Source organism: Pezoporus occidentalis, unplaced genomic scaffold (assembly GCF_034315485.1).
Source record: "Pezoporus occidentalis ecotype Australia unplaced genomic scaffold, CSIRO_AGI_Poc_V1 ctg502, whole genome shotgun sequence".
Lineage (NCBI taxonomy): Eukaryota > Metazoa > Chordata > Aves > Psittaciformes > Psittacidae > Pezoporus > Pezoporus occidentalis.
The window spans coordinates 23,812-50,146 of record NW_026915839.1 but is presented as its reverse complement, the minus strand read 5'-3'; the positions used below and the strand labels follow the sequence as shown (position 1 = coordinate 50,146).

Below are 26,335 nucleotides of genomic sequence, written 5' to 3'. Positions count from 1 at the left end.
GGATAGGAGCCATGTGGAGCTGATGTGGTCCTCCAGTTGTAGGGTGGAGGGATGTCCAAGGAAGAAGGATGCAGGATGCTGTCCACCTCCTGCTGCTGGAGGGAAGAGTTTAGGGAAAACCTGCCCAGGATGGGACACGGGGATCTTAACATGAGGGGTTATGGATGGGGATCGTGCATGGGGTGGGATCAATGGGCAGAGAGACAGGGGAAGAGCTTCTTCCCTATCTCCACCCTGACCTTCCCCTGGTTCAGTTTGAAACCATCACCCCTTGTCCTATCCAGTCCCTGATGAAGGGTCCCTCTCTGAGGAAGAGGAGGGCAGGAGCAGCAGAGCAGGGGCTGGTTCCCCTCTTCCCTATGGAGAAGGGGATGCTCCACAAGAGCCAGGCTCAGCTCAGAGCCCCAAGGAACAAGAACACAGGTAAGGAGCAGTCAGACGAGGCTGAAATCGCATCCTAATCCCCCCCAGATCCATAGGGATAGGGGCTGAGCACAAGGAAAAGGCTGCTGGAGAAGGAGCCCTGACTGCAATCCCCTCCACTACCGGTGCCTGCTGCCAGGGTGGGTGCTTCCATGGTCCAACAAGCTTCCAAGTGCTGTTGCTCTAGGGCCAGGAATGCATGGAATAGTGTCTAAATGCAGGGAAAAACGCCTTGCAGCGGGAAGGGGGAATCCCTCCGGGTGCCAGCAGCCAAACCTTTTCCTTGGACTACTTTATTTGGTAAAACTCAGAAACCACCAACTGCTCCCAGAACTTCCCTCCTGGAGCGAGCCAGTGCAGAGAGGAGCATCCCTATTCAGCTTCAGCACTTGGGATGCAGAGGAATCCTCCTCCTCCTGCTCCGTGTCTCACCACCACCACCCCCTACCCCAGCCCTCACCCCTGGGGCAGCTTCGCTTCCTCTTCCAAAGAAATCCCAACGAATCCATTAAGAATCCAAAGCAAAACTGAAAGGAACAAGATGCTAAAGACAGCGATGAAGAGGGAATCCAGGCCAGGGCATCCCATCAGCCCCAGGCACAGCGACCAGTTCCGGGGCAGCAGAGTCCATAGGAGCCCTAAATCCAAGCAGGAGATGAGGCAGTGGCTGAGGAACAACCCCCCAGAGAAGCTGGATCCCCTCCAGAGCCTCCTTCCCCCATGGCCCCCATGGTTGGTGTTTGGTGCAGGGGTTGGGGGGGGGGGGTTGATTCCTTTGCTCCCCATGGAGGAAGGTGGTTGGGAATGAGCCCAAATCCTGCTAATGGATCCGGGTCAGCTCCTCCACGATCTTTATGAGGTCGTCTACGGTGGCTTCCCTCTTCATGCCACTGCCATCATCGATCTGCAAGGAGAGGAGGGCTCAGAGCTTGGAGGCAGCAGGAAGAGCTCAAGAACAGTCCCAGTTCATGGCCGTGGAGGAAGGGAACAACTGGGATCTATTCCTTTAGCAGAGCCTGGATTCCGGAGTGGGATTGTGAAGGATCTAAGAGGGAGGAACCCCAGCTCACCTGCAAGTTTGCCACCACCTCCTGCATCTTGGGCCTGCTGATGTCCAGGAAGCTCTCGATCAGGTCGCCATCGATGAACCCCGTGGCTGGTTCCGTCTTGCGCTCGGTGTGAAACGATCTCCAGGTACCACAGTCAAGGAGCCAAATCCATAAGGAATAAGCCCAACCCATAAGGAATAATAAACCCAGCCCTGGTGGGGAGCACAGAAGATGCCCCAGGCTGCCAGTGCCACATCAGGAGGATCCCAGGGCCACTACCAAGCCAGATTGAACCTCAACCCCCCCCAAAAGAGACCCATCCCTACCTCCTCTATGAGCACAAAGGTGTCAGCACCTAAAGACCTCACAACCATCCTCTCCAGCTGATGTCCATCCCAACCAGAGCATCCCAACAGGAAGAAACCCCCCCAGCACCCCACAGGCTTCCACAGAGGGAATGGTGGAAGGATATAAGGAATGCTCAATCTTGCCCACACTCTTGATGACTTTATTCAGCCTGTTCTGCATGTCCAAGAGGAGGTTGTACCAGCTCTCTGACAGCGAGGTCACCAGGCCTGTTAAGGGGAAAGCAGAGGTAAAGGATGAGGGCTCATCCCAGCAGCCTCCTGGGACTGGAAGTGCGCTGGGAGAGATGGGATAAGGAAGTGCTCAAGGAGACCCAGAGGACTTCCCTCTTCTGGAAGCAATCCAGAGGGAAAAGCAGGTTTCTGAAGGGATTACAGGTGAGGAATGGAGAAGAACAGAGGCGTGAGGGAACCCAGGCCAGGATCAGCAGCAGGGACGGCACCTCCTGCCCTCCGTTCAGGATGAGACCCTTACCAATCATGCCATTGACTGTGCCGAAGAGAACCGAGCCCTGGGTCGGTGTGGAGGTCTCACCCAGGTTCTGCATGACCAGAGATCCGTGGCAGAAGACATTGACAAACTCTCCCAGGTGAGACAAGCCCACCTCCTGCAAGTGCTGACGTTCCTCATCGGTCGTGGCCGCGCTGCAAGGCAAAGCACCCTGCGTTGGGGGGTACCTGAGACCTTGCCCTGCTCTCCCCACCTCGCTCCTCAGAGCTGGATACGCTCCTCTCCCAGCTTCCCTGCCCCTAGGTGGGATGGGGAGGAGACCAGAAGGTCCTGTCCCTGCAGCTCACCTGTCCTTCTGGCACACAAACAAGTTGAAAGCATTCTCTGCTCCCAAGAAGTTGTCATCGTCCAGGATCTCCACAGCACTCATCCAGTTTGGATTGAAGTCCCGGGCAATCTGGAAGGGCACAAGAGGAGACCCAGTGAGCCCAGATGGCTTTAACTGTCATCCAGCATCATCATTCCACCCAGCACCACCACTCGGAGCGAGGATCCAGCCTGGCCTCTCTGCTGGCTGAAGCAGCTGAGTGGGAAAGGCACCAAGTCCTTCTGGACATGGCCCATGGGGTGCTCAGGTGATGCCACAGCATTCCCATTTCAAACCCAGAGAGCCCAAAGCCTAACAGAGGAAGTGCCTGCTCCATCCTCCCACTGCCAGAGCTGCAGCTATGGTCACGCTGAGCTCTTCCAACTGGACAACGGGCACTCCAGATGGCAGCTCCCCACCCTGGCAGGCAGCAAGCATGTACCCAGAGCATGCTCTTCTCCAGGCTGCTGGTACATTGCCCAGGTCCACATTGCTCCACAAAGCACAGGCATCCATGTGGAAGCATGCCTGGGTGATGCTGCCCTCATTGCACAGCCCTAGATCATAGAAGGGTTTGGGTTGGAAAGGTCCTTAAAGCTCCTCCAGTTCCAACCCCCTGGCACGGGCAGGGACACCTTCCACTAGAGCAGGTTACATCCAACCTGAACTTGCCCTCTTTCACTCTGAACCCATCACCCCTCATCCTATCACTCCAATCCCTGATGAAGAATCCCTCTGCAGCATCCTTGCAGCCCCCTTCACACACTGGGAGCTGCTCTGAGCTCTCCATGATCTGGGCCTTCAAGGTGGGCTGAGGATCTTCCATCACCTCCAACGCACCTCCTCGAAGTTCCCTTCCATGGGCTTGTATGCGAGGAGGAGCACGGACCTCATGAGGTCTCCCACCAGGATGAAGTCCCCTTTGGTCTTCAGGTAGAGAGCCATGATGTTGTTGTAGTGGTTGCACTCCGTGCGCAGCTCCTTCTCGGCTGTCCACTCATAGAGGCGCACCTGAAGGCAGGGACAGTGCTCTGAGCCACCATGGACACCCCACAGCAGCCAGGACAGGCTCCTCCATAGGGATCAGGAACCTGACTGACAGCCAAAGGCGTTCCCAAAACCAGGCAGGGTCTTGCAAGAGCCTTACCGTGCTGTTGATGCTGGCTAAGAGCTTCCCATTGAATTCCACCATGGAATACACAGCTCCCTTGACCTCCTTCTCAGCCAGACTCTGCAGCTTCCCTGGAATAAAGCCATGCACCCTATGGTTATTCCCCTTGCATTCCCAAGGGTGGCAAGGCAAAGGGAGCTGCTGTAAACATCGTTCTCTTAGAGGGCAAGTAACACAAGAAGTGAGATGACAGCAGGGGCAGCCACTGAGAAAGGAATCCCAGGATCCTGGCAAAGGATTCCTGGGCTTCTCTAAGAGATGGGAGCAGTGGCAGCCCCTACAGATCCTGTCTATGGGCAGCTTACAGCAGGACCCTCTGGTAGAGCTCTACCTGCTCCTGGCACATGAGACCTTTTGGGTGTGAGGAGCTCATCTCTGCACCCATCTCAAGCAGCTGAGCTCGGCCCCAGGAGAAGACCTCGCTCTTACCGTCGGAGTAGTGGAAGACCACGATGCGGCCCTGCTTGGGCTCTGCCTCCTCGGGATACACCATGGCAGTGCCCACGATGAAGTAGGTGTTGGGGTCCTTGCCAAGCTTGCAGGAGACCAGGCTGAGGGCGTACTCGTTCTGTAGGAACTGGTGAGCGTGAAGCACTGTGCACAGAGGGAGAGGCAGGAGACAACTGAGTCCTCCCAGCTCCTTCCTGTTAGGCAGCACCTCCAGGTAGAGCAGGCTGAAAACTTAACACGTGTCCCAAGTAGATCCCATCTCCTGTCTCCCACCACCACCTTGTGCTATCAAACCCCACTATGCCTTAAACCTGTGCCCTGGGGCTGATACTCCACCAGGAAACACACTCTGTCCAAAGGAATATAGAATCATAGGATAGTTAGGGTTGGAAAGGAGCTTAAGATCATCCAGTTCCAATCCCCTGCCATGGGCAGGGACACCTCACACTAAACCATGGCACCCAAGGCCTCGTCCAACCTGAACACTGCCAGGGATGGAGCATTCACAACCTCCCTGGGCAACCCATTCCAATGCCTCACCACCCTTAAAGAACTTCTTCCTTATATCCAAACTAAACTTCCCCTCTTTCAGTTTGACCCCGTTACCCCTTGTCCTGTCACTACAGTCCCTCATGAAGAGTCCCTCCCCAGCATCCCTACAGGCCCCCTTCAGATGCGAGATCACAGATCTCCCCATCACCAAACTCAGCCCCACGCTCATGGGCTTGTCCTGGAGGAGAAAACAGGAGTCTGGCAGAGGCAACACTTGGGGTTGGTACCTTCAAAGGTGTGCTGATCTATGATGAGCAGGTTGTGCACCTCCACCTCCTCTCCAAAGGATGTCTCGTGGGGGGCTGTGCTGCTGGAGAACAGCTTGCTGGTGCTCACACTGCTGGAGAGGGCCTAGGACACACAAGAGTCAGTCACATCCTTGGGCTATCACCATGTCCTCACACTGCTCCTCATGGGCTGAGGCAGCCAGAGACCAGGAAAAGGAATGGGACAGAAGGTGAGCCAAGGAGCTCCCTGGGCCCGAGTAAAGGGACACACTCCCTGCAGGAGAGCTGAGCAACAGCATCCACAGCATTATTTACACACTGTTGTAGCTTCCACCAGTGCTCCTGGCCTTGAAGACCACTTGTGCTGCATCCCTGCCAGAAGGAAACCACTGGAGACCGAATGGAAGCCTGAAGGAGCAGCACCCAAAGGTGACCGCACACAACAGCGATGCTGAGGCTGCCAGAGGGCCCTGGGAGGTCTCTCACCACCCCATCTCCTCTCAGGCTGCCAAAGGGAGAGCTTGCACTCAGAGCTTTGCAAGAGCACACTGTCAAGGGTGATCTGCATCATGTGTTGGCCTGAGGAGCTAGGAAACCCCCAGCCCAGAGCTCAGGATGATCTGCAGCTCCCCCTCACCTGGGTGCTGGCGCTGGGTCTGAGTGCAGTGGTGCCTCCACTGGCATCCTGCACCTCGATACGACTCGAGAGCACCCCAAAGCATTGGGACACCTCCTGGTAGCAGATCTTCCTGCGGGACAAATTGAGCTGGGTGAGAGGCAGGACAGGCCACTGCAAGGAGAGCACGGAGGCTCTGGAGACAGAGCTGTTTGCTTGTCCAGAGCGCTCTCAGCACAAGGCCACCACCACAACAGTGACCGTGAAGTCTTGCCCCCAAAGCTCCCCCCATGCAGCAGAGCATGGAGCTTCGAGCCAGGCTCCTTCTCCAGCTCACCTGGGTGATTCATAGAGGGGAACGGTGCGGATATGCAGCTTCTGGATCTCATCAATGGTGCCAATTGTCAGGGTGCTGTTGTTGGCCAATGCCAAGCTGTAAGGAAACAAAAACACATGAGCACTGGTGCTTGTAGCATAGAATCACAGGATCACCTGGGCTGGAAAAGACCTTTAAGGTCATCAAGTCCGACTGTCAAAGGCAGGTGGCATGTCAAGAACCTCCCTTTCCTCCACACCCCTCAAAACTGCTGATCCCAGGACAGAATCCCAGCCTGGGTTGGGTTGGAAGGGAGCTTCAAGCTCATCCAGCTCCAACCCCAACCCCTTCCACTGGAGCAGCTTGCTCCAAGCCCCTGTGTCCAACCTGGCCTTGAGCACTGCCAGGGATGGGGCAGCCACAGCTTCTCTGGGCACCCTGTGCCAGCGCCTCAGCACCCTCCCAGGGAAGAGCTTCTGCCTAAGAGCTCATCTCAGTCTCCCCTCGGGCAGGTTCAAGCCATTCCCCTTGGCCTGTCCCTACATCCCTTGTCCCAAGCCCCTCTCCAGGTTTCCTGCAGCCCCTTTAGGCACGGGAGCAGCTCCAAGGTCTCCCCAGAGGGCAGCAGAGAGGCAGAATCACCTCCCGGAGCTGACGCTCTGGGTGCACAGCCCAGCACATGGAGGGTTTCTGGGCTCAAGCACACACTGCAGCCAGGTCATGGGGAGCTTCTCCTCACCCCAAACCCTCAAGTCCTTCTCGTCAGGCTGCTCCATGCCATCTCCCCCAGGCTGTGCTTGCGCTTTGGATCCCTTTCCACAAGCCAACCCTCCCCAGCCCATGCCCCACGAGGCAAGGAGCAGACTCACCTGTCAGGATAGCCATCCGAGTTGAGGGGACACATGTAGTTCACCTCCTTCAGGTTGACGTTGGAGAAGACCAGCTTGTGGTTACTGCTGTAGATGACGGTGGGACGGTCGGAGCAGGCAAACACGTTGGTGGTGGACAGAGAGCGGAAGGTCCTCAGGACAGTGGGCTGGGTGCCAAGGGTCACCTTCTTCCTGTCACTCAGCAAACCTGTGGGAGAGGAGCTTGGTGCTGGGTGCCACAGGAGGAGCATGGCAGAGGGCAATGGGGCAAATGCATCCTGTTGTCAGCACAGGGCAGCTAAGGAATGGGTGTAAGCATCCGTGCATCTCCTTTCTCCACAGTTCACTCCCAGTGCCCACAGCCTGAGCACAACCCCGTCACAGCGAGAACACAAGGCAAAATTGGGCTTTTTCAGCCCAGAGAAGAGAAGGCTCCTGAAGGGGAGACCTGAGAGCAGCTCCCAGTGCCTAAAGAAACCTGGAGAGGGGCTTTGGACAAGGGCCTGTAGGGACAGAACAAGGGGAATGGCTTGAACCTGCCCGAGGGGAGACTGAGATGAGCTCTTAGGCAGAAGCTCTTCCCTGGGAGGGTGCTGAGGCGCTGGCACAGGGTGCCCAGAGAAGCTGTGGCTGCCCCATCCCTGGCAGTGCTCAAGGGCAGGTTGGACACAGGGGCTTGGAGCAAGCTGCTCCAGTGGAAGGGGTTGGGGTTGGAGCTGGAGGAGCTTTAAGCTCCCTTCATCCCAACCCCTTCCATGATTCTGTGAAAGAGAGCTCTCGAGAAGGATGACAGAAAACACATGAAGCACATGAGAGGGCACGAGTCCAGCCTCCCTCCCCAGCACCCCTCTCAGTGCTGGGCCCTGTACTCACCTGTCTCAAGGCTGAGCCCGAAGTAGAAGAGCGCTCCATCCCCCAGGGCACACAGGAGGTAGTGGCTGCTCTCAAAGGTCGTCATCAGGATGGAGCGAGGGATGATTTCTGCAGGGAGCACAAGGGAAGGCTGATGTCAGCCAGGACTCCCCCAGCACCACCCAGCACCACCAGGAGATTCCTACCTCCTCCCAGCATCTCTTTGTGCAGCAGCTCAAAGGAAGGCAGTTTGAGGATGCGGGCAGAGATGTCAGTCCAGAGCCCGATTGCACACAGCGGGGACATCCCATTGCTGTCCCCCAGAGGGGTGATGTCCAGGCAGGCAACTTCATGCTCCATTTCTGTGCAGCTGGAAGCAGAAGTGTCCATCCTGAGCCCAAAGGCAGACAGGAGAGGCTGAGAGCCCTCAGGTTGGGATGGGAGACCTGCACCCACCTGATCTGCCTGAGCTCCTGGGGTCGGATCTCCAGGTAATACAGGGCTCGTCCCACAGCCACCACGACCTGGTTACTGTTGCAGGAAGCCACGCTGATGTTCTTGCCATTGGGCTCTTTCCATTCACTCACCAGGGCTTTGGGCTCCTGACTAACCAGTCTCACAGAGGCAGAGGTGATCTGGGGAGAGAAAACCCCTTTGCTCACAGCTAGAACATCACCTTCCTTCCCACACCGGCCCAAGGAAGGACACCAAACCCTGCCCCAGGGAAGCAATGCAGGTCTAGGTTAGCCCAACATCAATAAGGGATGTGGGATCACCACAAGAGACATATCTGCAGTGCCTTAGAACTGGACTTACCTGGATCAATTGCTGGTGTGCCACATTGCCACAGAAGAAGGTCTGCTGATCATCCACAAACCCCGTGAGCTCTGTCTCCTCTACCTCCTCTCCATTTAACATAAGAACCCTAAGCAAGAAAGAGAACTCCTGTTGTATCATTAGATATGGGTGCAGGAAGTGATTCTGCCCCTCTCCTCTGCTCTGCTGAGACCCCTTTTGCAGCACTGTGTGCAGTGCTGGTGTCCCCAACATCAGGAGGACATGGAGCTGCTGGAGCAAGTCCAGAGGAGGCCACGAGGATGCTCAGGGGCTGGAGCAGCTCCTGTATGGAGCCAGGCTGGGAACACTGGGGCTATTGAGCCTGGAGAAGAGAAGCTGCATGGAGACCTCAGAGCAGCTTCCAGTGTCTGAAGGGGGATACAAGGATGCTGCAGAGGGACTGTAACAACAGGACAAGGGGTGATGGGTTCAAACTGAAAAGGGCTGGAGATAAGGAAGTTCTTCACTGTGAGGGTGGTGCTGGCACAGGTTGCCCAAAGAAGTGGTATTTGCACTCCCATCCCTGGCAGTGTTCAAGGCCAGGTTGGACACAGGGGCTTGGAGCAAGCTGCTCCAGTGGAAGGTGTCCCTGCCCACGTTAGGGGCTGGAACTGAATGATCTTAAAGTCCTTTCCAACCCTACCTTAACTATTCTATGATCCTGCTCCAATATGCAGCTGAGAGCCCAGCTCAGCCTTAACCCCAGCTCACCTGGTCTGGCCAACGAAGGACAGCACCAACGTATTGTCTGTCTCCCGATGAGAATCCGACCTCAGGGGCCACAATCCTGCAACAAAGAGCCCACAGGTTGGCTCCCAGGGAGTATTCCAAGAGCTTGTGGGTGCCAAGCACCTGCCCCCCATCCCAGCCTCAGCCCCTGCACATGATGTGTCCCCTCTGAGGCTGCAGGTTGTACATGGCAGCACTGAGGAGCTCACACACCTTTAATCCCTGGCAGGTCAATGCTGGCGTGTTCATGGATCCCAATGCCATTCCGGATGATCCGCAGGGAGCCCTCTTTAAATGCACCTGAGCATGTGACCAGCTGCAGGAAAACGAGGTGATCTTTACCCACCATTCCAGGGAAGCTGCCCCGCTCCTCCCTGTAGCAATGGGTTCAGAGGGAGATGGGGAACCCCTCTTCACTTCCCAAAGGAAGGCTTTTGGCAGCTGCTCTTCCCCTGGTGCACAAAGACAACCCTTGCCTCATGAACTGGGTTGCCCAAGAATTAGCCTTCCCACTCATATCACTCTTCAATACCATCCCTGCAGCTGGAGAAGACTTTGAGATCCTCCAGGAAACCATCTGTGGTCTTTTCCTCCCATGGACAACCCACGTGCATCCATGTGGCTGGCCCAGACACCAAGCAAAGCAAAGCAAAGCAGAAGCAGCATTACCTGCCCTTGGCCTTGTCTTTCCAGGTCTACCACACACATATCAACAATGGGCCCAAGGTTGGTGAAGGTCTCCATGGCCACCACGTAGGAGCCCTGCTCGTTGCTGTCCACGTTGAGCTGTGAATTGACCCAATGGTCAGCTCACGACACGCAAGACCATGTGGAAAGGGTTTAGAGCAGACAAGGGGAAGGAAAACTGATCCACATACACCCCAGATGAAAAGACACGGGTGCAAACCCCTGTCTGAGCACACTGTACCTTCACAAGCTGGGAATCCCCAAGGCGAGAGCCAACGAACACAACTCCGTTGTCCAGGTAGGTCAAACACTCTGCTATGGATGTCTGGGAAGGGAGAAGATGCAGCTGAAGCATCACGGGTGTGAGAAGGACCCTGTCACACCCCACAAGCAGCACATCTGAGGTGCAGCCCCATAGGAAGACCCTGGGCACAGGATGGAGAGGCCAAGATTCTCCCAGGGATAGCACATAAGCACCAGGCAAAACCTTGGGAAGATGGTGCAGACTTTGAGGTGCTCACAAAGGGAATTCCCCACCAAATGCCAGTCAGATCCAGGACAACTGTGACACAGCACCCGTGTCAGGCTCCAAACCAGCCCTCTGTGGAGCACTTCTATCCTATGGAGCCTCCCAGCCCCATGGTGAGAAGTGAGAGGGCCACACGATGCGGCCAGGTCCTACCTCTCCGAGCAGCTCCACGCGCAGGTCCTTCAAGGTGACAGTGCCATCCATCTGCTCCTCCTTCTCCAGGAGCAGCATGAAGAGGCGTCCTTCCATGTCCCCCAGCAAGTAACGGGATCCATTGGGATCCACGCGGTTGTGGCACACGATTGTGCTTTGCTGCATGGAAAGGAAGAAGGAAGTTTTAGGATACCCAAAGGGGTATCTTGGACCATCTCTGCCCGTGCCTGAAGGGAACGAGCACATCCACCTTGTGCTGGCTGTAACCATGGCAAAGACCCACTTCTCCTGTGGGTCCACCCTTCAGCCATCTGTCTCAGCGACCACAACCACAACCTGTGCTCAAACAGTCTCATTTCAGGCACTAGGAACCATCTCATGTTCCTAAATTAAACACAGGATCATGGGATGGGTTGGGTTGGAAGGGAGCTTAAAGCTCATCCAGTTCCTAGGTCCATCATTCAGGGACACCTTCCACTGGAGCAGCTTGCTCCAAGCCCCTGTGTCCAACCTGGCCTTGAACACTGCCAGGGATGGGGCAGCCACAGCTTCTCTGGGCACCCTCCCAGGGAAGAGCTTCTGCCTAAGAGCTCATCTCAGTCTCCCCTCTGGGAGGTTCAAGCCATTCCCCTTGGCCTGTCCCTACAGGCCCTTGTAAAGCCCCTCTCATGTCACTGGCTTCTTCACAGCCCAGGCAAGATGCCCTCAGAGAGCCTGTTCTCCAAATGCTGCCCCTTCTGTGGATTCAGGGATGCTACCTGGGACCTGCAGAACTCCAAGCTCTGCTGCATCTCCAGCCCCAAGCTCTGCAGATGAATGCAGCCTGGCCTCCTGCCAACAGATTTGGTTCTGGTTTAAGAAATTCCTCATCTTGCAGATCTTTATTGGATGCAAACATCCCACTGGCCTCAGCACAGACGTGCCTGCAGGTCAAAGCTCTGCCTGCTCCAGTATCTCCATCGCAGAGCTCCAGGAGCAGTTTGAGAGCCTGTAGCATTCAGGCAGCAGCATTAGGACTTCTTTACTCCAGATTTATTCCTCTTTCCTAGCCCATTGTTATTCCCAGTTTAAAAGGAGCTTCTGATCCCAGCTCCAGCCTCTTTCAGCCCTAAGTGGCACCTCAGCTATGCCATTTGTGTTTCCTGCATCGTTTCAATGTGGGAACTGGTCCATCCCTCTGACAAAAGCCACAAGCTCAGCCTCTGTCACAAGCTCTGTCTCCCTTTAAACAAGTGCCCCTGTCACACACTGGTGGACTCAGGTCTCCAAGGGGCTCTTTCAGATCTTTTCCTGCTTGAAATGAAAGCAGGCTCTGGCCTGGACCCATGCCCAAACCATGCTCTGCATCCTGATTAAGCCCTTTCTCTGGGGCCCAGGCATGATTTCAGCCTTACTGCACCATTTCTATGCACTCCACAGAGGCAGAGCCACCAATACAAGGATCACACGTCCCTCAGCCCCCAGAACCACAGACAGGTGTGAAACACACACACCAAACCCAGTCTGGGAGTGAGTGGCCCTATTAGACTAAACCTGGAGACAACAGCAGTTGAATTCATGACTCCAAGCAGCCCAATACCCTGGCAGGACTCTTAAGAGATGGCTGGGAAAGGAGGAATTGCATGGGATGCATTTCTGGATCTCAGCAGGCACTCACCTTGATGATAGGTGGAGCTATAGCCAGGTATTTGTCTCCGTTGTGGTAGGTGATGGACTCCTGCCCAATGATGATCGCGCCTCCGAAAGGCTCTGGCACTGCGCAGGGGAGAAGATAAAGGGCTCATTGGAGAAGCTCTGCAGCAGGGCTGAGGTGCTCAGCCTGGAGGAAGGAACAGGAGGGAAGATCTCTGACAGAGCAGAACCAACCTGCAATGACCATGGAGGCTTCAGCTTCCACGTTCTCCTGTTTCCAGGGCCCTTTGTTGAACTCCTTCTCGCGCAGGGACACCTCGTACGTCTTCACGTGGCGACCCTGAGGGTCCTGAAAGAGAAGCCACGGGGCATGATGCACAACAGCCATAGCCTTGGGTGCACTGAGACTCCAACCTGCGAGGCAAGGAGGCTCCACCTCATCTGCAAGAGCCCCATCCTGAGGCTTCCCACCTCGTCCGCCCCCTCCTCTTCATCCTCCCACAAACCACCCAACGTGTCCGAACACCCCCTGATGTCCTCCTTCGCCTTATCCTGGTGTAGGACAAGCTCTGAATAAATCCCTGGGCCAAAAAGAGGCTGAAAACTGCTTTTTGTGGGTTCAGACAAGTGATTTTGCTAGGACTTGTATTCATCTGGGCACAAGTGGCATTACACTATCACCATCACCCCCAGCTTCAGCTGAGGAATCCAGCTGCAGCAATGCAGGTGCCACTGAGCTCCCATCTGATGCTCCTCAGGCCTTTCAGCCTCATTTCCTGAGGAAGCATCACCTGCTTGAGGAATAATCCCCCTGAAGGCTCTGCCATTCCAGTATTCCAAGCCCAGTGGGTGATTCCAACCATACCTGATGTGCGGAAGGGTCGGCATGGGAGCAATTCCATGTGGGCTTCACTGTGTGGTGGGTGGAGAAGAGGCCCCCCAAATTAACACCCCACTATGGGGAAGGTGGGTCTGTGCTAACAGGCACTTGGGAACCCATATGAAGAGAAGATATATGAGCACCCAAAGCACACAGAGGGCTTTGAACATAATCCTCTGACCTATTTCATGTCTAAGATGCTAAGACAAAGCTCTAAATCAGAGGGAACCACGTTTCTTTAGTGATGCTGGCCACAAAAGAGGCTATAAAGAGGTGTTCACCCCTTCATTTGTTATGCCACCACCTTCCAGATCTGAGATCCTGGCAAATGCCCCATCCCTGGCAGTGTTCAAGGGCAGGTTGGACACAGGGGCTTGGAGCAAGCTGCTCCAGTGGAAGGCGTCCCTGCCCGTGGCAGGGGTTGGAGCTGGATGAGCTTTAAGCTCCCTTCCAACCCAAACCAGGCTGGGATTCTATGAAACATCCTCACTGATGATGCTCCAGAGCCCGAGGGATGCAAAGAGCAGCACAGGCTGATAGAGAAGGGGAAGCTGAAGGAGAAACAGCTCCGTGGGGAGGAGAAAGCTGAAGTGGGGCTGTGAAAAGGGCAGAGGAGGCATTCAGGAAACCACTGCCGTTTCTGCACCTTTTCGCTCCACCCCACAGCAGCTCTGGAGCCTTTTTCTGCATCTGTTTTTACCAACTTCCCCTTTTTTTGTGGCACCTTCCTCCTGTTTCCCAACGGCACAAACATCCTCTCCCTGTAATTCTCTTCGGTCCAAATCCTACGGTAATGATTGATAAACTGAGAAGGAAGCCAAGCAGCAGCTTGGAAACATCCCCCTCTCCACACACACGATTCAGACACCCTAGGGCCTAAAACAGAGCCAGAGCTTTATGTAAGGCTCAATGAGTCAGGCAGAGCTTCCACCTCGCTCCTGCTGCAAGGAGAAAACCCGGATTAAGGGTTAGACATGGAGCAAGCTATTAATTTACTCCTCCTTTGTGTCCTACATGCTTAGAATGAGTGATCCATTAACAGCTCTGCTGCTTTATCCAGAGATCTGGCATCTTCACAGGTTAAGACTTCACTGGCTCACTACATGGGGTCACCAAGCTCTCCTTTTCAATGCTCTTGAGCACTGAGCTACCACAAGGCACAGGAGAACTCCCCTGCCCTGGAGCTGCATTCCCAGGCCCATGGTGACAAAGGGGTTTCTTCCCCATGCTTTTACTCAGTAACTGTTTGCAGGGGGGGTCCCACAGCACCCAGGTAGGGAATAACCAAGTCTCTGTTGTTGCACAGAAGCTCTCATGGTAGGAGTTTGCCACCGTGAAGCAGAACTAAGCTCACAGCAGATCCCATGTGCTGCTGCACCAGGAACTTCCAGCTAAGCCCAGCCTGGGCTGGAATTTGACACAGCAAAGATAATCCCTTGCTCAGTCAGCACAGCAAAGGCTCTTTAGGTCAAAGTAAGCAGGAGAAGGACCTACAAACACTGCCTCTGTGAGGACCCAGGCAAGAGGAGAGGGGATGGCCTCTCTTTACACTCCTGAGTGGCCACACAAGACATTCCCTTCTTCTTTAAGGGGAAGGCTCAGGTCTCACTGCAATGCCTGTAGGAAACAGGACCCTGGTTCTAACTGTGCTCAGCACTTGCTGGGAAGATCCATGCACCCCATGTTTAACAAGGAAATGGTCCCATCTGAAGCATCAGCTCCTCAGTTTTCCTATGGGAGTCTTGTTTCCTCAAGCCCAGGAAGGGAAAAAAGCAGCCCAGAGGAAACTGGACTTTCCTCAGCTACACAACGAGCCTGCAGGAGGGCAGAACCACCTCTTGTTCCATCCCAAGCACTGCCTGCTGGTAGCCCCAGGACACTTCTACTGCTCCAAGCCCTTGCCTGGTGCCTCTGCCCATTGAAATCAAGGTACCTGGTAGACAAAGCAGATGGTGGGAGCCTGACAGCCATAGAGGAACTTCACATCGATGACTTGGAGCTCTTCCAGGCGGATGTTAAAAGCCTTTAATTCCTTGTTCTCCCTGTCCAAGGGGATGACCTTGAAGAGGCCATCATAGAGCCTCAGGCCGATCATGCGGCACTCGGGGTCAATGATGCCGATGATGCCGGTCTCCGAGGGGCGGCCGATGCGATCCTGAGCCAGGGATCCATGGAGAGGGGAGAGAGAAAGAGAGGTTAGATAAGAGATCCCCGTGTGGGGCTGGAGAAGAGCAGGTACAAGAGTTACCACCCCCTCGGTTGAGGAACAACTCCCTGCACACCTCCCAGTGGGTGTTTAAATAGGTGGTACCAAAGGCAATTGAAGCATCTCCTGCCTTAAGCAGCAAGTCATGGAATCATGGAATGGTTTGGGTTGGAAAGGACCTTCAGATCATCCAGCTCCAACCCCTGCCACGGGCAAGGACACCTTCCACTGGAGCAGCTTGCTCCAAGCCCCTGGGTCCAACCTGGCCTTGAGCACTGCCAGGGATGGGGCAGCCACAGCTTCTCTGGGCACCCTGTGCCAGCGCCTCAGCACCCTCACAGGGAAGAGCTTCTGCCTTATCTCCAACCTGAACCTCCCCTGTTTCAGTTTGAACCCATCACCCCTTGTCCTATCACTCCCATCCCTGATGAAGAGTCTCTCTGCAGCATCCTTGTAGCTCCCTTCAGACACTGGAAGCTGCTCTGAGGTCTCCACACCTTCCCATCAGAGCTCCTGTAGCAGGAACTTGCTCTTTCCTGGGAGGGAGGCATTCCAGGAGCAGAACCTGACTGGTTTCCTAACCCCAGCTCTCTCCTGAGTGACCTCAGAGCCCCATTGCTTTCCTAGAGCCGATGGAAAGTGATGCCCCTCGCTGCTGTGAAGCACTTTGATATCCACAACCAAAAATCACCCTCCTGATAACCAGGACACCCTGTTATCAGCCTCCACAGGCCCCTCACCGTTACTCACTGGGGGCTGGTATCAGCATCTCCATATGCCACGAAGCAGAACTGTGCCATAAGAAGATTAAGGGCTTCTCCCCAAACACATTGACATGCTACTGATGGGACATGTCCACCTACATCTCCTGCCCATAACCCCCTGCTCAGCTTCAGCAACAGTCAATCAGCAAAGGCTCAGTGCTTGGAAACAGATGGAAGATATTTTAGCTTGACAAGTGATGGAAAGCATTTGGCTAGTGACTAATGGAAAGCCAAGGATCCATATGGAATTGGGACCTGCTCAGAAAGGCCATTTTCATCTACATAAAACAGAATAATGGAAAATATAGACAATTCTTAATGATGCTGTATGGGTGGGGTGGGAGGATTAACTCCAGCAGCCATGGTTCTGGTGTGCAGGGTGTACCAACCCAGTCACGAAATACCAAAGAAGCCATTTCCCAGGGAGAATTCCACCTTATGTTGAGTTTTGAGCATTAATTCTCTCTGTGAGAGGAGTATCTCAAATGAACCTTATTATTCTGGTGCTGAGGCACTGGTACAGCCTGCCCACAGAGGTGATAGGTGCCTCATCTCTTAAAACATTCAAGGTCATGAGAAACAGGGCTCTGAGCAACCTCATCCACTTGAAGATGGATGTTCCTAAATTAAACACAGGATCATGGGATGGGTTGGGTTGGAAGGGAGCTTAAAGTTCATCCAGTTCCAACCCCAACCCCTTCCACTGGAGCAGCTTGCTCCAAGCCCCTGTGTCCAACCTGGCCTTGAGCACTGCCAGGGATGGGGCAGCCACAGCCTCTCTGGGCACCCTGTGCCAGCGCCTCAGCACCCTCCCAGGGAAGAGCTTCTGCCTCAGAGCTCATCTCAGTCTCCCCTCGGGCAGGTTCAAGCCATTCCCCTTGGCCTGTCCCTACAGGCCCTTGTCCCAAGCCCCTCTCCAGGTTCCCTGCAGCCCCTTTAGGCACTGGAGCTGCTCTCAGGTCTCCCCTTCAGGAGCCTTCTCTTGTCCAGGCTGCCCCAGCCCAGCTCTCTCAGCCTGGCTCCAGAGCAGAGCTGCTCCAGCCCTCGCAGCAGCCCCACGGCCTCCTCTGGCCTCGCTCCAGCAGCTCCAGGTCCCTCTTGTGCTGCTGCCCCCAGAGCTGGACCCCCATAACTCCATAATCAGGCATTAAGAAGGTCGAACCCCATCACCAGCCAACCCCAAAGGACGGGCACTGCTGCCTCCCAGGTTCTGCAGCTCCGCTCACCTGCACGTTGCCATGCGCTCGGGTTATGATGTCAATGTTGTCTCCGTTCTGCTTGTACTCCAGGATGCAGGCGTTGTACTTGGCTGTCAGGATGAACAACAAGTCCTTGCTCTCCCCCTGCCAAAGCAGAGCAGCGCCGAGCCTTGAGGAGGGTGTCAGAGCCAGGGGCACCAATGTCCCCGGCCCCTTCCTCCCCACGGCAAGGTCCCTGGCCCCACAGCACACCCACCTTGGGGCGGAAGAGCTCCATCACTGCTGTCTTGCCGTACATCCCCACCTCCTTGACGGGTCTCAGCCCCTCTGCTGTCACCACGTAGATCTCCAGCCGCGTGTTCTTGGCAATGAGCAGGTTCAAATCCTCTGCCGAGGTGAAGTGTCCTGGAGAGCAGGGAGGAGAAAGCACGGCTGAGGCACAGGGATGTGACAAGGGGACAACGTGGGGCGGTGACACTGAACAACCGGGGCAGCCCGGTCCATAACCCCCAGCCACAGCATCCCAAGAGCCCAGCTTCTTCCTCCCACAAGTCCCAGCTCCCGCAGGACCCACATCCCCTGGGCTCTGAGTTCTCATTGTCCCCCTGGAGCTTCATTCCCGGGGCTCTTTCTACTGTACCCCCTCTCCAGAGTACACCCCCCTTGGCCCCTGTCCCAAGGCCCCATCCCCACAGTGCCCCACAGAACCCCAACAAACTCAGTCCCCTCCCCTGCTCCCTCCAGTGCCCCCTAACACACCTACAGACCCCCAGGCACCACCTCAGCACCCCCCAGGGTACCCCTGTGAACTCACACCCCCCCATGGACCTCAAGGAACCCCCTGACTCCCCCATCCAGCACCCCACAGCTCCCCAATGCCCCCCCACTGCCCCATTTCCCCCCACCCCACAACCCCCCCCAAAGCCCCACAGAATCCCCCAATGCCCTCCCAGTGCCCCATTTCCCCCCACCCCACAGGTCCCCCCCATGCCTCACAACCCCCAATGCCCCACAGACCCCCCCAATGCCACCCCAGTGCCCCACTTCCCCCACCATACAATACCCCACAGACCCCCAGTGCCCCACAGACCTCCCCAGTGCCCCATTTCCCCCCACCCCACAGCTCCCCCCCATGCCTCACAACCCCCCAATGCCCCACAGATCCCCCCAACGCCACCCCAGTGCCCCACTTCCCCCACCACACAATGCCCCACACACCTCCCCAATGCCCCACAGACGCCCCAGGCCCCCCCAATACCCCACTTCCCCAACCACACAATGCCCCACAGACCCCCGCAGTGCCCCAGAGACCCCCAATACCCCACTTCCCCCACCACACAATGCCCCACAGACCCCCCCAATGCCCCACAGACCCCCTCAATGCCCCACAGACGCCCCCAATACCCCACTTCCCCCACCACACACTGCCCCACAGACCCCCCCAATGCCCCATAGACACCCCCAATACCCCACTTCCCCCACCACACACTGCCCCACAGACCCCCCCAATGCCCAACAGACGCCCTCAATACCCCACTTCCCCCACCACACAATGCCCCCTCAATCAATGCCCCACAGACCCCCCCAATGCCCCACAGACCCCCCCAATGCCCCACAGACCCCCTCAATACCCCACTTCCCCCACCACACACTCCCCCAATGCCCACAGACGCCCTCAATACCCCACTTCCCCCACCACACAATGCCCCCTCAATGCCCCACAGACCCCCCCAATGCCCTACAGACACCCCCAATACCCCACTTCCCCCACCACACAATGCCCCACAGACCCCCCCGCAGTGCCCCACAGACACCCCCAATGCCCCATAGACACCCCCAATACCCCACTTCCCCCACCACACAATGCCCCACAGATCCCCCCGCAGTGCCCCATAGACGCCCCCAATGCCCCCAATACCCCCACAAGGCCTCAGCCCCCTCCACCCCCCCGGTGCCCCATTGACCCCCATGAACCCCAATACCACCACCACCCCCCCCATAGCCCACACAGGCCCCGGCTCCGCAGCCGTTAGGCCGGGCCCCCCCGGCGGTACCGGTGACGCAGCCGTTGACGGCCGTGGGCTTCTGCGCCGTCACCACGTAGTTGTAGGACATGGTGGCGGCGGGGGGGGGGGTTCGGGAGGGCCGGGAAAGGGGACGGGGGGGGGGGTTCGGGAACCGGGGAGCAGGAACGGAGCCGCGCACCGGGAGCGGGGCCTAGCGCGGCCTGTCCGCCGCTTCCGCCCGCCGCGCTGACGTCAGCCGGAAGTGAGGCGCGAGGGGCCGCTCTAGGCTGCTTGGAGGACCCCGAGGAGCAGAGGAGACGGGAGGAGGAGGAGGAGGGGGCGGCTGAGCTGCGGTGGGGATGGAGCCCTTTGGGATGGATCCGTACGGGATAGATCCCTATGGGATGGATCCGGAGGGCATGGATCCCTATGGGATGGATCCCAATGAGATGGATCCCTATGGGATGGATCTGTAAGGGATGGATCCGTGCGGGATGGATCCCTATGGGATGGATCCGTACGGGATGGATCCGTACGGGATAGATCCCTTTGGGATGGATCCGGAGGGCATGGATCCCTATGGGATTGATCCCAATGAGATGGATCCCTATGGGATGGATCTGTACGGGATGGATCCGTACAGGATGGATCCGTATGGGTTTGATCCGTATGGGATGGATCCCAACGGGATGGACCCGGAGGGGATGGATCCGTGTGGGATGGATCCGTACGGGATGGATCCCTATGGGATGGATCCCAATGAGATGGATCCCTAAGGGATGGATCCGTACAGGATGGATCCATATGGGTTTGATCCCTATGGGATGGATCCCTATGGGATGGATCCGTATGAGATGGATTGCTATGGGGTGGATCCCTATGGGATGGATCCGTATGAGATGGATCCCTATGGGATGGATCCGTACAGGATGGATCCGTATGGGTTTGATCCGTATGGGATGGATCCCTATGGTATGGATCCGTATAGGATGGATCCCTACGGGATGGATCCCTATGATATGGATCCCTATGGGATGGATCCGTAAGGGATGGATCCGTGCGGGATGGATCCATATGAGATGGATCCCTATGGGATGGATCCGTAGGGGATGGATCTGTATGAGATGGATCCCTATGAGATGGATCCCTATGATATGGATCCCTATGGGATGGATCCCCTTGAAATGGATCCCCCCAACACACACACTCCGGGAGGGGTCCCCACTGAGGAGGGGGTCCCTGATGGGCGGAGCATCCACCCCGGTCCTTTCACACCCCATAAAGGGGATCCCTGCTTGGGGGTGCATCCCCCCTGGATCCCTCTTCCCAATGGATAGTGCCCCCCCCCCCCTTCCTTTTTCCCCCAGGAGGGGGATCCAGCTTGGGGATGCTCCCCTCTAACACAGGAGTGGTCACTTTGGGGGGGGGGGGGGTCCATCATGGTCCTCCCCTACCCCATGATGGGGTCCCTGCTTTAGGGGTGCTTTCATCCTGGTCCCCCCAACCCCATTCATGGGTCCCTATTTTGGGGGGGGAGGGCTCACTCCTACCTTGGTCCCCAAGCCAGGATGGGATCCCTGCTTTGGGGATGCTTTCATCCCGGTCCCCAGGTCCCCATCTCCATGAGGGGGTCCCTGCTTTGGGGATGCTCCCACCCCAGTCCCCAGGTCCCCATCCCCATGAGGGGGTCCCCGCTTTGGGGATGCTTTCATCCTGGTCCCCAGGTCCCCATCCCCAGGATGGGGTCCCCGCTTTGGGGGTGCTTTCATCCTGGTCCCCAGATCCCCATCCCCATGAGGGGGTCCCCGTTTTGGGGGTGCTTTCATCCTGGTCCCCATCCCCCCATCCCCATGAGGGGGTCCCCGTTTTGGGGGTGCTTTCATCCCGGTCCCCAGGTCCCCATCCCAATGAGGGGGTCCCCGCTTTGGGGATGCTTTCATCCTGGTCCCCAGGTCCCCATCCCATTGAGGGGGTCCCCGCTTTGGGGATGCTTTTATCCTGGTCCCCAGGTCCCCATCCCCATGAGGGGGTCCCCGCTTTGGGGATGCTTTCCCCCTTGTCCCCAGGTCCCCATCCCCATGAGGGGGTCCCCACTTTGGGGATGCTTTCATCCTGGTCCCCAGGTCCCCATCCCCATGAGGGGGTCCCCACTTTGGGGATGCTTTCATCCTGGTCCCCATCCCCATGAGGGGGTCCCCGCTTTGGGGATGCTCCCACCCTGGTTCCCATCCCCATAAGAGGGTGTCTGCTGTAGGACTCGTTCCTCCCCATCCTCTCCCCATCCCCCTGGTTGAGGTCCCTGCTTTGGGGGTTATCCCCATCCTGATCCTGCCCCATCCCAGACGTTATCCCCATGCAGGACCACACTGAACCCCTCTCCCCGATCAGGCGCTGTGCCCGTGCCACCGTACCCCGTGTCCCCGTCGGCAGCGGACCTTGCCCTGCCTCAGCCCCTTGGACTCTGAGCTGCAGCTGCGAGGGATCCATCACCACCACCACCACCACCACGCTGCCCTATGGAGGTGAGCCCCTACACACCCCCTTTACAGTGCTATGGGGTCCCCATGTTACCCCTTTGTGTCACCCCTTTGTGCCCCCAGGTCCCCAAGAAGCTGGTGAACTCGGTGTCGGGCTGCGCTGACGATGCTCTGGCCGGGCTGGTGGCCTCCAACCCGGGGCTGCAGCTGCTGCAGGGCCACCGGGTGGCCCTAAGAGCTGACCTGGTGGCCATCCGGGGCCGGGTGGCTCTGCTTTCCGGTGGGGGCTCTGGCCACGAGCCTGCCCATGCAGGTATGTGCCTCACCACCACGAGCCGGCATTCCCTGGCGCAGCTCTGAGCTCCCTATCCCCTTCCATAGGGTACATCGGGAAGGGGATGCTCACTGGCGTGGTGGCTGGAGCCGTCTTCACCTCTCCGGCTGTGGGCAGCATCCTGGCGGCCATCCGGGCCGTGACACAAGCTGGGGCAGGTAGGGATGAGCTTCCAACCCAAAGCAGTCCTTGATTCCAGGGTTCCATAATCCCATGGTTCCATGACTGAGGGGCTGTGGAGACCCTGTCCCCTAGGAAGCAACAACTGAGCTCATGCTTCCCCTCTTCCCCAAGAAGGAGAGGTCCCAATGAAGACCCCACTCCCTGGGCTACCCCGTCCCCACAACCCCTGCCCCATTGCCCTCAGCACCCACCTCAGCCGCCCGCGTGGCCACAATCCCCATCTCCAGCATCCTGAGCCCATCCTGCACATCTGGGCTTCACTTCCCCCCCCACCCCAACCCATCCCATGTCCCACCGCAGCCGGGACCCTCCTCATCGTCAAGAACTACACCGGGGACCGGCTCAACTTCGGGCTGGCGCTGGAGCGGGCGCGGGCGGAGGGGGCCGACGTGCGCATGGTGGTGGTGGGCGACGACAGCGCCTTCGCCACGCTGAAGAAAGCCGGGCGCCGCGGGCTCTGCGGCACCGTCCTCATCCATAAGGTGGCCAGGATCCAATGGGAATGTGGGATCCGGGGTGCCGGGGGTGATGGTCCTTACCCCTGGTGCTCTTGGCAGGTCGCAGGAGCTCTGGCTGAGGCAGGAGCGAGCTTGGATGAGATCGTGGAGAAGGTGTCAGCGGCTGCCAAAGGCTTGGGTAGGTGGGGGACACCCTTAGGGGGATGCTGAGCCTCATCCCTGGCAAAGCAGAGCCCCCCATCAGCCCCACGTAACCTGTCACCTCCCTCCCCACGCAGGTACCCTGGGGCTCAGCCTGTCCCCATGCAGCGTTCCCGGCTCCAAACCCACTTTCCAGCTGGCTGCTGATGAGATGGAGCTGGGCCTGGGTGAGGAGCTGCCCCCCCGTGTGCCCCCCATTCCGCATGGGACAGGCATCCCTTGGTGCTGGAGGGGGCCACGACATGGGCTGATGCTGCCCTATCTCTGCAGGGATCCACGGTGAGGCAGGAGTGCGTAGGATGAAGGTGAGCGGGGTCCTGCTGGGTCCCCCCCAATGCTCTCCAGATCCCCCCCAACTCTTCCCTCAATGTCCCCCCGTTGTCCCCCTACTATCCCCCTAGATGCTGACAGCGGATGAGGCGGTGGAGATGATGCTGGCCCACATGACAGACCCCTCCAATGCCTCCCACCTCCCCCTGAGCCCTGGTGAGCCCCCTTTCACCCTCCTCCAACCCGACCCCCAGACCCCATAGGCAAAGGGTCTCATTCTGCTCCTCCCCTGCAGGAGCCTCCGTGGTGCTGGTGGTGAACAACCTGGGTGCTTTGTCCTGCCTGGAGCTGGGCATCGTGGCCGGGGTTGCTGTGCGCTGCCTGGGTGAGTGCCGGGGGCTCCATCCCTCTGCTCTGCTCCTGCTCCTGCTGCTCATGGACCTCCCTCCATGGCCGCAGAGAGACGAGGGCTCAGCATCGCCAGGGCACTGGTGGGCTCCTTCATGACGGCGCTGGACATGGCCGGGGTGTCCCTCACCCTCATGCTGGTGGACGAGGAGCTGCTGGGGCTCATTGGTGAGCGCCTGCTGCTGGGGCTGTCCCCAGGTGATGGGGATGCTCAGGACCGCACGCATCCGGTGTGGTCCTTGGGGGGGGGGGGTTGGCAGCACTCACCTCCTGCTTCTCCAGATGCCAAGACCACGGCTATGGCATGGCCCAACCTGGCTGCGGCGCCTGCCACGAGCCACAGACAGGAGCTGCCAGCACCAAAGGAGGGAGCGGGCACCACGCAGCATGAGGCCAGCTCAGGTAGGAGGCAGCAGCAGGGAGCTTGGATCCCTTTGGAACCATCACCTCCCCATGCCTTGGTTTCCCCGTATCCAGCCCGGGATGAGCAGGGCGATGCCTCCTCCTCGCAGGGCCCGGTGCGGCGCGGGTGCAGCGGGTGCTGGAGCTGGTGTGCAGCACCCTGCTCGCCATGCAGGACAGGCTCAACGAGCTGGACCGTCAGGCAGGGGATGGGGACTGCGGCCACACGCACGCTCGAGCTGCTCAAGGTGGGTGCTGGGGGGATGTGGGGCAGGGAGTTATGGGGAGGGGGCACCCCAGGGAGCAGCTCCTGGGAGCTGGGGCTTCTGTTTTTTGGGGGAACAGGGAACGCTGAGCCGTTGAGTTCTCCCTTCAGGGTACCTGAATCATGGAGTCATGGAATGGGTTGGGATGAAGGGAGCTTCAAGCTCATCCAGTGCCACGGGCAGGGACCCCTTCCACTGGAGCAGCTTGCTCCAAGCCCCTGTGGCCTTGAGCACTGCCAGGGATGGGGCAGCCACAGCTTCTCTGGGCACCCTGTGCCAGCACCTCAGCACCCTCACAGGGAAGAGCTTCTGCCTCAGAGCTCATCTAATCTCCCCTCGGGCAGGTTCAAGCCATTCCCCTTGGTGAAAGCCCCTTTAGGAACCCAGTCTCAGCTGCCCCAGGGCACTGGGGGGGGTCTCCCTGCTTGTCCCCATGGCCCAGGGGGGTCACTCCCCCCCCCAGATCCAAGGGCTCCCTCCCTCCCAGCCTCTTCCCATCTCCTCCCTGCAGCCATCCAGGAGTGGGTCCGTGCCCGGCCCCCCCCAGCAGCCCCAGCCCAGCTCCTCTCGGCCCTGGCTGACCTCCTGCTGGAGAAGATGGGGGGCTCCTCCGGCGTGGTGAGTGCAGGGGGGGCAGGAGGGGACCTCACCCCCCCAGCGGTGACACCGGCCGGACCCTCAACCCCAGTGCCCCACAGCTCTATGGGCTCTTCCTGACGGCGGCCGCCCGGCCCCTGCTCCGCAGCACTGAGCTCCCAGCGTGGGCTGATGCCATGGATGCGGGCATTGAAGCCATGCAGAGGTGAGTGAGCAGGGCCATGGCACCCCCGGGACCCCCAGACCTTCTGTAGGGTCCTGCTGACCCTCTCCTGCATCCCACACAGGTACGGAGGTGCTGCCCCGGGGGACAGGACAATGGTGAGTGCTGGTGTCCTGGGGGATGCACTTGGGACTTGTGGGGTCCACAGTGCAAGAGGGATGTGGAGCTGTTGGAGCAAGGCTGTGGGGCTGCTGCGAGGGCTGGAGCAGCCTGGACAAGAGAAGGCTCCTGAAGGGGAGACCTGAGAGCAGCTCCAGTGCCTGAAGGGGCTGCAGGAAACATGGAGAGGGGCTTGGGACAAGGGTCTGTAGGGACAGGCCAAGGGGAATGGCTTGAACCTGCCCGAGGGGAGACTGAGCTGAGCTCTGAGGCAGAAGCTCTTCCCTGGGAGGGTGCTGAGGCGCTGGCACAGGGTGCCCAGAGAAGCTGTGGCTGCCCCATCCCTGGCAGTGCTCAAGGGCAGGTTGGACACAGGGGCTTGGAGCAAGCTGCTCCAGTGGGAGGTGTTGGGGTTGGAGCTGGATGAGCTTTAAGCTCCCTTCCCAACCCATTCCATGCCTCCACGCGGGGTAGAGCCACAATCCAGGCTGCCCCCAGCCAGCTCTCAGCCCCTTCCCCATCTCTGCAGTTGGACTCTCTGTGTGCTGCAGCCCAGGCTCTGCACCCCCTGCGCAGCCCCGGTGCCAAGCTGCTGCCCGTGCTGACCAACGCTGTGCAGGTACCGTGTGTGTGGAGGGGGGATCCCAGCGCCGGGCTGGCTTGGGAATGGGATGTGGGAACCCCTTTGGTGTCCTGACCCCATCCCCTTTATCCCTGCAGAGCGCGGAGGCTGCAGCAGAGGCCACCAAGCACATGGAGGCCGGGGCGGGCAGAGCCAGTTACATCAGCTCAGCGCGGCTGCTGCAGCCCGACCCGGGGGCTGTGGCTGTGGCTGCAGTGCTCAAGGCGGTGCTGGAGGGGCTGCAGAGCTGAGGGGGGGGGGCTGCATCTCATTTCTGACCCCCCCCCTTTCCCCAGTACCCTCAATAAACCTTTGTGGTCCTCCTAAAGCTGCTCCAGAGCTTCCATCCCCTGGGCGAGGGCTGGGGCGGTGGGGATGCAGCAGGGGAAGGGGAGCAGGGATTCTGTGCTTCCTCATCACTGAGGAAGGAAGCTTCTGGGCTGGGCATGAGCTCAGCACCAGGGT

General features: G+C 58.2%; 2 protein-coding genes across 3 annotated transcripts; one reads left to right on the top strand and one right to left on the bottom strand.

Annotated features, from left to right (window-relative positions):
• Positions 1-1,163: 1,163 nt before the first annotated feature.
• DDB1 (damage specific DNA binding protein 1) lies at positions 1,164-19,475 on the bottom strand. The gene is made up of 27 exons (XM_062637123.1): positions 19,379-19,475; positions 17,581-17,729; positions 17,352-17,468; positions 15,089-15,310; positions 12,510-12,624; positions 12,301-12,398; positions 10,644-10,802; positions 10,203-10,286; positions 9,944-10,060; positions 9,488-9,590; positions 9,257-9,332; positions 8,525-8,633; positions 8,165-8,343; positions 7,915-8,078; positions 7,730-7,837; positions 6,857-7,064; positions 6,009-6,104; positions 5,693-5,804; positions 5,056-5,179; positions 4,256-4,420; positions 3,803-3,897; positions 3,496-3,666; positions 2,636-2,745; positions 2,313-2,482; positions 1,945-2,047; positions 1,494-1,617; positions 1,164-1,327 (listed from the first exon to the last, which is right to left on the bottom strand). Exons 1-27 carry the CDS (start codon positions 19,437-19,439, stop codon positions 1,244-1,246), a joined length of 3,423 nt encoding a protein of 1,140 aa, XP_062493107.1. The 5' UTR covers positions 19,440-19,475; the 3' UTR covers positions 1,164-1,243.
• TKFC (triokinase and FMN cyclase) lies at positions 15,324-26,198 on the top strand. 2 transcript variants are annotated; one of them, XM_062637124.1, is made up of 18 exons: positions 15,324-15,327; positions 21,824-21,852; positions 21,931-22,120; positions 22,189-22,299; positions 22,625-22,806; positions 22,882-22,960; positions 23,061-23,150; positions 23,254-23,288; positions 23,385-23,469; positions 23,549-23,638; positions 23,713-23,829; positions 23,944-24,063; positions 24,174-24,311; positions 24,841-24,947; positions 25,028-25,131; positions 25,214-25,247; positions 25,778-25,867; positions 25,969-26,198. In XM_062637124.1, exons 2-18 carry the CDS (start codon positions 21,847-21,849, stop codon positions 26,119-26,121), a joined length of 1,731 nt encoding a protein of 576 aa, XP_062493108.1. In that variant the 5' UTR covers positions 15,324-15,327; positions 21,824-21,846; the 3' UTR covers positions 26,122-26,198. The 2 variants fall into 2 exon arrangements, with proteins under 2 accessions (XP_062493108.1, XP_062493109.1); XM_062637125.1 differs by lacking the exons at positions 15,324-15,327; positions 21,931-22,120 and having other exon boundaries at positions 21,561-21,852.
• Positions 26,199-26,335: the final 137 nt, after the last annotated feature.

Excerpts from the sequence above, each read along its gene's own strand:
- DDB1 (XM_062637123.1), bottom strand. The coding sequence starts at position 19,439 with ATGTCCTACAACTACGTGGTGACGGCGCAGAAGCCCACGGCCGTCAAC. Across the intron at positions 12,625-15,088 it reads CCATCTGCTTTGTCTACCAG|GACCCTCAGGGTCGCCACGT; the intron begins GTACCTTGATTT and ends CTTCTCTTTCAG. Across the intron at positions 2,048-2,312 it reads CACAGTCAATGGCATGATTG|GCCTGGTGACCTCGCTGTCA; the intron begins GTAAGGGTCTCA and ends TCCCCTTAACAG.
- TKFC (XM_062637124.1), top strand. Across the intron at positions 23,639-23,712 it reads GGTTGCTGTGCGCTGCCTGG|AGAGACGAGGGCTCAGCATC; the intron begins GTGAGTGCCGGG and ends CCATGGCCGCAG. Across the intron at positions 24,948-25,027 it reads TGGGGGGCTCCTCCGGCGTG|CTCTATGGGCTCTTCCTGAC; the intron begins GTGAGTGCAGGG and ends AGTGCCCCACAG.